The sequence below is a fragment of the Ananas comosus genome, linkage group 4 (genome assembly GCF_001540865.1).
Source record: "Ananas comosus cultivar F153 linkage group 4, ASM154086v1, whole genome shotgun sequence".
Classification (NCBI taxonomy): Eukaryota; Viridiplantae; Streptophyta; class Magnoliopsida; order Poales; family Bromeliaceae; genus Ananas; species Ananas comosus.
This window is the reverse complement of record NC_033624.1, coordinates 2,615,082-2,622,931: the sequence shown is the minus strand read 5'-3', so window position 1 is coordinate 2,622,931 and position 7,850 is coordinate 2,615,082. Positions and strand designations below refer to the sequence as shown.

Here is a 7,850-nt window from a genome sequence, read left to right as displayed (position 1 = left end):
TAGTGGCGAAGCGAAAGAGTCTACATTAAATTTCCTTGGTAAAGGTTTCTAACTCGATACATATACATCACGGGTTGATGAGGGATGCCTCAAAGTATTCGTAACCTTAGACGACTGTGCGTTGTCGATTAGATGCGAAAGCAAATTAATCTTGCCACTTCCATCAAGAGTTGCTAAGCATTTTATGGGTTGGTTGGACTATGCATATTAATCCTCAAAATGTGTTTTAAGCATGTAGACATCTATCAGGACACGGTACATCAAATTTTAAGTAAACATTTTATGTCCGTTTTCTGAAGTCTGTTCATTCCTGATATAAATCCATATCTAGATCTAGTAGTAGAATGAAGGAGAAACGAGATCTAGATAATGCGATAGAAGAAGAATAGTTAAAGATAGAACAAAGAACTTGAGACTCAAAATGTTATTATTTTATCACATGTATTTTAATCTCTCTTCTACGAACCGACCGTTCCTAAAACAAGTGGCAAAGGGCTTGATGATTGGTACCCGAGGCCTAAGTTCGAATTCTAATTGATTTACATTTCCAGCTAAATTTATTTTTAAATAAAGTAAACGAAGCGGGTAGCGTACTATCCTATCTCTCAAAAAATATCTCTCTTCTACGACTAATTTGGAGTGTAAAGTAAAACCATAGATTAACCTTCACAACAAAAAGCATCATCACTAGCTTAGATGTCGAGTCCGAGTTTAATTTTGCAACATTCTGAAATACAAGATCATTTTTGTTTTAGCACTGTAATCCTCCGTTAAATTTGGTAAACTGCGTGCTTCAACGGTTCACAGTGAACATGTAACATTGTATCTACCTATGTCATATTCCCCGTACTAATTAAGAACATGTTGGAATTTTGTTAAAAAGGTTTAATTTGTATGTGAAAGTTGTGCAAAATTTTCCCGAGAATAGACGTGCTCTGACGTGGCAGGTATGCCCAACGTGGCGCGCTGTCTCCCAGTCCGAGGCGTGTGGCCGCGCCGCCGCCGCGTCCGCGCCACGTGGCGCGACGAGTTCATCCGGTTGCACTGCGCCGGCCGCAACTTCCGCGTGGGCCGCTCGGCCCACTCCCACCTCATGCCTTCCGCCGCGCCCGCCGAGCGAACGTGCTGCCGCCTCGCCGTCTCCGACCGCCACCTCGCCGCCGGCTTCCTGAACGGCGCCGTGCAGCTCTTCGACGTCCCCGGCGGCCACCACCTCGCCTTCTACGAGTCCCACCCGCAGCACGACGGCCTCGGCCCCTTCTCCCGCGCCGTCTCCGGCCTCGTCTTCCTCGCCGACCCCGACCGCCTCGTCTTCGCCACGCACAGCGGGGATGTTCACGTCGCCGACGTGGCGGAACCCGTGTCCCGCTCCGAGCGCCGGGCCTGCACCGGCAACGTCATCGACGACGGCACGATGGTCGACTTCACGGGCAACGAGCGGTGGTGGGTCGGCCTTTTCGCGGGTGTGCCGGGCCGGGCGTGGCACGTGTGGGACGTCGGCTCAGAGCAACTGGTGTACGTGGGCGGCATGCTGACCGACCCGGATGCCTTGCTGGGCTGGCGCATGCTGACCCACTTAGGCGGGCCGGTGGTGGGTCGTGCCCGGATGCCCTGGCCTGCCACAGTTGTTGGATGCACCAGTTCAAGAATTCAGGTTGCTATCTATCTATTATTATTCTCTATAAGCTTAAGCCGACCGACGACACTTATCATCGCTGCACAGGTCATAAATCTGGAAGAAGACCCGCCGACGGTCGCGAACGAGCTCGAGCTCAACGTCGTCCACCACGGGGCGTCCGCGGATGCGTGCGAGGGCCGGATGCTCACGGTGGACGAGAACGGGACGGGGAGAGTGCACGGGGTGCCGGCGCTGGAGGAGGTGTGCGCATTCAACGTGCTGCACGGCGGGGCCCTGCACCACGCGGTGGGGTGCATGAACTGGGGCTACGCGATTCTCGGCGTATCCGGGCGAGTTCGCGTTTGGGACGCATTCACCGGGGAGTTCTTGTACAGCTTCAGGGAGAGGTTGGGGATAAGCGTAGTGGCCGCGAATGATTCCTACGTGGCGGGGTGGGACCGCACCTCAGGATTGCACCTGTGGGACTTCGGCGCCGTTTAGCCGGTCACAGTCGCGCCGGTGCTAACGTGCGCTGATCCAGCTTCCAACTTCCAAGAATGTCTGTAAGGCGCGCATTTTCTTATTTATTTTCGGCCACGAGAAGCGAGTTTGGCGTCCTACTTCGCTAATTAAATTATAAATATTTAGTTAGCTAAGGCATTTTCTAATTTTGTTTTGGGGCCCCTCGCGAAGTAGTTAGTTTTTCATCTTTTAACCGAACTCGACAAAAGGTTGCTAATATAGTGGGCGTTAGTTAGAAGAATTGTTTCTTGTACCAGGTGTGTACTCGCATTTGTGCTCCATTTTTCAATAATATAGGGGGTTTTGTGAGTTTTCGCCTCGGGCTTATTGTAATTCTTTTACTGCGGTTTCTTAATTTCCTGTGTAACACTTTCTAATTGTGGTAGAATACAATGATCGTGTGTGGCCATTTGTGGGGTGAACTGCAACTGGATGAATCCCATTTTTTGTTAACGATGGGGCAAAAATATTCAAGCGACTTGAGATTTTTATTTTTTTAACCAAGAAGGCTCCTAAGCATATCATTTATTTAAAATTAAGCTTGATTACAATAACAAAGTAGTTAAAGCCAATATCTTAGGCACATTTACGTATGTCATATAAAAGGAAATAATTAAAATCCAAAGAGAAAAATAGAAGAGACTAGATTGGTCCTCAATCCTATTTAATAAAGAAATAATCAGCTCAGCAAGGGGAAAAAAAAAAAGAAAGAAAAATTAAAAAATTATTTAAATTTCTAGGTGAGGAGTACAAGAGATGTAACCTATATTTGCGATTCGTACTAGTAACAATTCTCTCTTACGGGAGCTATGGGCACAACCAAATCGGGCCTACATTAAGCACACGGACGATTGGGATTGACGCGACGCAGGAACCAACGGTGGATCTGCCGAGTCCGCATGCGACCTCTCCACCCCTCCCCTCTCCTCTTGCGTGCAATCACTAAAAAACCTCGCCAGAGAAGCCGTTGACCGTCCGATCCTTGCGCGAGCCATTATGAAGCGTCGAAAACAATCACCACACGCTATACGATGGACGGACCCGTTGACTCTCTCCGTGATCCCCTAACCCTAACTCCCCACTGCCCCCGTTCGGATTCGATCGAACCCTCGACGACGACGACGACGAAGCGCCCTCTCATGGATCCCATGCTGTGGCACAAGGTCGCCGCCGTATCCGGTACCATTCCCCCCCATCTCTCTCTCTCTCTCTCTCTCTCTCTCTATTAGGGTTTGGAGTTTTGTTGATATGATTGAGAATTAGGTGTGGCGGCGCTTGGATTGGGCACCTACGGAGCTCACGTTTTCCGTCCGAAGAATGCTTCGTACAAGGAGGTAACATTTGATTGTCCTGAAACCTTTTAAATTTTCAATTTTGGTGGTGCTATTAAAAATATACTTTTTTTTAATCTAGTCACTGTTTACTAACTGAATTTGACAATATTCAGTGAATTTGATCTGCTCCTATCGACAATGGATTGGTAATATCACTTGCCTTTCAATTTGGAGGCATTTCAGTGTATTTAAGAAGGAAAACTTCGAAAAGCTCTCTTGTTGCATAGTTTGATTATATTTTACTATCTTGTGGTGTAGTTTTATTGTATATTTACTGCCTTGTCTTGTGGTTTAAAGTGTCGCACTTTGTCCCAGTGATTACTATTTTAGTATTACGTAAGAACTTGTTGTTAACAGTGTACTTAAATAAATATTTACGTGTCTCGCTAAAATCCTGCGAAAAATAGGGTAGGGGCATACTCGGATTTGCATTTCACCACCCTATGATTTAGAAAGTTTAGTAATTTGATATTCTTTTTAATGGAAGGTCCTTAACGGAAACCAAAATAGTAATACAGTTCTCTCTTTCTTAACAAATTGAAGGTTTGGCAAACCGCTTCTCTCTACCATTTGGTTCACACGGCCGCCTTGGTTGGAGCTCCATTCACGAAACGCCCTCACATTGTGCGTATTCTTCTATTCTTCTTTTGCTACTCACATATTGATTTTATGCTGTTTTTTTTTTTTAAAAAAAGCTTTCTCTATTCTTATTTTCCACAGTTTGGGGGTCTTCTTACGGCTGGAATTTTGGCATTCTCTGGAACGTGAGTTTCTTGATTCTTTCTCATGTATTTAAGGCTTGTAATTTCTTTGTCGGCTTTGCATATTGTCTAGGTGCACTTCGACAATACACTAGAAACAAATTATATGAGAATAATTTCCGCTAGGTTACTTGTTTGGAAAGTCTGAACCTAGACATAGAAGTTGGAAGTCTTATACACAGAAGTTATTTTTTTGTGTACTGCAGGCATTTACAATGAGCTCTTTGTTGCATTAGTTTTTTTTTTTTTTTTTTGCTTTTGGGACCAATAAATGCATGATAACACTTGAATAGTCATGTGTGAGAATCAAAGTAAGATGTAAAATAAGATGTTATGTTCAATTCGTCCATATTTTGAGTTTAAACTTGATAGAAGATTAGAAACAGATTTGCTATAACTTTTTGGCAAATTGTATGCTCATGCCCTGTAACTGGTTGTTCTAATTTTGTTTTGCACTTTACTCTTCTATCTACACAAGCTCTAGTGCATACCGTGGGACGTTAAGCCTAGAACTTGAAGTTTACTATGTTTAAGAAAACATTAGTTGTTGATCTATTTATTAGTGAGTTTGTTGTATTCACTTATGAATTCAAGGAAGTTGCTCTTGTAGCCCATTAAGGTGGTCTCGTTCATGCTGATTATTTTTCGCTTTCTTCTCTTTAAATCAAATGCTAAGCTGCTAAAGAATACATGACTTGAAGAAGAAAGCTCACGCTGAAACTTTAGGCAGTTTGGGATTTTTACAAATTTCCTGAACTGTCAATTATGTATCAGAGCGTTAAAGATTTGATAGGGATTTTTTGCTAATTTATGTTGGTTTCTTCAGGTGCTATACTGTGGCTTATCTTGAAGACAGAAAGTATGCATTGCCAGCACCATTTGGTGGCTTTGCATTTATTGCTGGCTGGGCCAGCCTCCTCTTCTAATAGATGTGTACAACACAACACTGTATATTAAAACAATCGCTATTTGTGATGTTCTATCTTGTTATCTGCTGCACATAATAAAAAATTCGCCAAGTTCGATAGTCAATACCTGGGAGTTCTTGCTTATGTTCTTTCTTATCTGTCTACGGTCATTTCATCTCTTGGTGATTGTCCATTATGTATTTGTTAATCCACATTCATTAAAATTAAGCCCGTCATGTACTTAGATTTCCGGTAACCTTATATGCTTTGATACTTAATGGAATTTTGTGATATGCGTTCCTGATATCACTTGGTCTAAAGAGTAGGCATGCCTAGCTAACGCACTCAGTTTTGTTCAACCAAACTATGGAATCTACTGAAGAAAGATGTTCTATTATGGATCATACATATCACAAGAGCTGCTTGAATCAAGTCCTAAGCAGCTACAGGATCAGACTCAAGGGAAGAACGGATCAGCATCTGTTGCTTCTCGTTATTTGGACATGACAACCGAGATGATCAGCTCCATAACTGAACAAAGTGTGCACGCAGCAATTGTCTCGTCATCATCTGTTAGGTTTATGGAACCGACTCAAACTGGCACGAACCATGACCTGCAATTTACATGCCATCTCTGAATAAACAAGGTAATTTGTAATCTTTTCTGTTGATTGATGGAGGGTTATTTTCTTGGAGAGACTTACTCTACTGCCTAATAATTGGATATTGACATCACAATTATTGGGAAAGGAAAAACAGCCTTATGCACAATAAAAGAAGTTTTCAATTTCCCATTCATGAACTTACTCATCTGACTGTGGGAATGTTCTACTTATGTGAACTGTGTAAATCTTTGCAAAGAAATCGCTATCAAAGTCATGAAATAGAAGAAGAGATGAGCCTTACTTGGGTTTAAGTCGGTGACCATCGCAGCAGCACTGAAGTAGCAGGACCCTCCTTTGTTTTTGAACTTTTGCCAGTAGCTGTTGAAGGCAAAGGATGCATGATCCTTCAGAGTGTTCGGAAGGTAACAGGGCTTGTTTGGTTGAATCATTCTACAGTCGGCGCCCCCCACGCCACAAGCCCAATCAAGAGCTTGCTGTAAAAGCTCATCTGTCGCTTGTTCGTCAGCTATGCACCACTGCCGGCCCAGATCTGCGCCATCTGCTGGCATTTTTGGGTACAGAAACAGTAAGCAAAAGAATTGTCTGTCATAGCTCTTTCAGGTTTTGAACTCTTAAACCTAAAATCGCATTTGCGAATTAGACCAGTAGGGGAAGAAAGGGATTTGGTTTGGCTGACCTGATCCAAGACTTATCAGCATAAAGAGGAGCAAAGAAGGCAATACCCTGCTTCTGACAGAGCTCATCTTATCTGTCTCTGGTGGTCTCCCCAAGTTTGTTTGATTGTTCCCCAAGATCTGTATGTGCATTTGGGACCTCTCCAGGTCTTATAATGAAGAGGCATTAGCTTTATTAAAGATGATGGATGATTCCTTGTTATCACTTTTATTTTCTAAATGCAGCATATATTCTTTCCTTCACCATCTTAGCTATCTTGTTATCTGATTTTATGCTTCCACTTACCTTTGCAAAAGGCAAAAACATATAGAACCTATTTGAACTATGCATCATTTTCAATCGAATATTCAGATTTTTAAAATTTTAATTTTAACTATCCAATTTTTCAATTTTTTTGATTTATCCGAGTCAACAATATTTTGACTTCAAAATATAAGTCTGTCATTTATTTTTAAAGTTTTCGTTATTATACTTCGTGCAATTCTCGTAATTATTAATATATTAAAGTAAAATGTTAAGTTTAAATTTTAAAGTTAAAATATCGTTAACTGATTCAAATCAAACAAATTGAAAGTTAAATAATAAAATTAAAATTTTGAAAGATCGAATAGTAAATTTAAATAGTTGATTATTCAGATAAGTTCTATATATTTTTTCTTTCAAAAAAAAAAAAAATCCTGCTATATCCCACCAGACCCATGCGGGCTATTATTAACATCGGATGATTCTAAAACTTCTAATAACTGTTATTGTCAGAAGAAATTAGTTAGTAACATTCAATCAGAGGTCACAGTACATTACTATATGGTGATATACATGAGAAGATAAAAGACTAATTTTCTTAATAAATTTCAGAAATAATCGGATTTTCTTTTTTTTTTTCCTGAACAAAATAAATTAAAGACAAAGTATTTCTAAACACAGTAAATTAAAGAAAAGAGTCAAAAGAACCGTTCATTTCCTGTGTGCTTTGTTCTAAAGTACTTTCAGCACCACTCACCACTTTAGGAGAGTTTAGATTAATAAAGGTGTAATTTGGTATGAAGATAATTATTAATCTCGTCGTTTATTACGAAGACACCGAAAATAATTTTTTCTAAATATTTTCTAAAAAAAAATTTAAAACAAACCTATGACTACACAAGAAATATTTTCTAAGCATATTAATAAGATAAAAACATACAAAAATTATCTGGACTATCAATTATTTTAAGTCAAACTATCTAATTTTTCAAATTTTAATTTTACTATTCAACTTTTCATTTATTTGATTTAAAATTTACAGTAAATTACCTACAGTCTCGAATGTAAGTGACAAAGTGCTCTGCGGTTGGTATCTGAGGTTCCAAGTTCGAATTCTAGTTGAGATTCATATTTCCAGCTAAGTTTATTACAGTGAATTTAGT

At 40.8% G+C, this 7,850-nt stretch overlaps 3 protein-coding genes across 4 annotated transcripts; 2 read left to right on the top strand and 1 right to left on the bottom strand.

Annotated features, from left to right (window-relative positions):
* LOC109708747 (transcriptional regulator STERILE APETALA) lies at positions 950–2,227 on the top strand. The gene is made up of 2 exons (XM_020230567.1): positions 950–1,654; positions 1,724–2,227. The coding sequence occupies exons 1-2, from the start codon at positions 950–952 to the stop codon at positions 2,117–2,119; spliced, it is 1,101 nt and encodes a 366-aa protein (XP_020086156.1). The 3' UTR covers positions 2,120–2,227.
* Positions 3,109–5,371, top strand: LOC109709561 (transmembrane protein 256 homolog). The gene is made up of 5 exons (XM_020231856.1): positions 3,109–3,319; positions 3,404–3,474; positions 4,018–4,098; positions 4,195–4,238; positions 5,062–5,371. The coding sequence occupies exons 1-5, from the start codon at positions 3,172–3,174 to the stop codon at positions 5,159–5,161; spliced, it is 444 nt and encodes a 147-aa protein (XP_020087445.1). The 5' UTR covers positions 3,109–3,171; the 3' UTR covers positions 5,162–5,371.
* LOC109709562 (glucan endo-1,3-beta-glucosidase 4) lies at positions 5,498–6,695 on the bottom strand. Of its 2 annotated transcripts, none has more exons than XM_020231858.1 (3): positions 6,446–6,695; positions 6,050–6,310; positions 5,498–5,757 (listed from the first exon to the last, which is right to left on the bottom strand). In XM_020231858.1, exons 1-3 carry the CDS (start codon positions 6,573–6,575, stop codon positions 5,723–5,725), a joined length of 426 nt encoding a protein of 141 aa, XP_020087447.1. In that variant the 5' UTR covers positions 6,576–6,695; the 3' UTR covers positions 5,498–5,722. The 2 variants fall into 2 exon arrangements, with proteins under 2 accessions (XP_020087447.1, XP_020087448.1); XM_020231859.1 differs by having other exon boundaries at positions 6,050–6,307; positions 6,446–6,690.

What these genes read in the sequence shown, in the direction of transcription:
- LOC109709562 (XM_020231858.1), bottom strand. Translation starts at nt 6,575, where the DNA reads ATGCACATACAGATCTTGGGGAACAATCAAACAAACTTGGGGAGACCA. An exon ending in GCTGATAAGTCTTGGATCAG is followed by an intron (nt 6,311 to 6,445) that starts GTCAGCCAAACC and finishes CAAAAATGCCAG; the next exon opens with CAGATGGCGCAGATCTGGGC. An exon ending in GGTCACCGACTTAAACCCAA is followed by an intron (nt 5,758 to 6,049) that starts GTAAGGCTCATC and finishes TGTAAATTGCAG; the next exon opens with GTCATGGTTCGTGCCAGTTT.
- LOC109708747 (XM_020230567.1), top strand. Translation starts at nt 950, where the DNA reads ATGCCCAACGTGGCGCGCTGTCTCCCAGTCCGAGGCGTGTGGCCGCGC. An exon ending in GCACCAGTTCAAGAATTCAG is followed by an intron (nt 1,655 to 1,723) that starts GTTGCTATCTAT and finishes ATCGCTGCACAG; the next exon opens with GTCATAAATCTGGAAGAAGA.
- LOC109709561 (XM_020231856.1), top strand. Translation starts at nt 3,172, where the DNA reads ATGGACGGACCCGTTGACTCTCTCCGTGATCCCCTAACCCTAACTCCC. An exon ending in AGAATGCTTCGTACAAGGAG is followed by an intron (nt 3,475 to 4,017) that starts GTAACATTTGAT and finishes AACAAATTGAAG; the next exon opens with GTTTGGCAAACCGCTTCTCT. An exon ending in TCACGAAACGCCCTCACATT is followed by an intron (nt 4,099 to 4,194) that starts GTGCGTATTCTT and finishes TATTTTCCACAG; the next exon opens with TTTGGGGGTCTTCTTACGGC.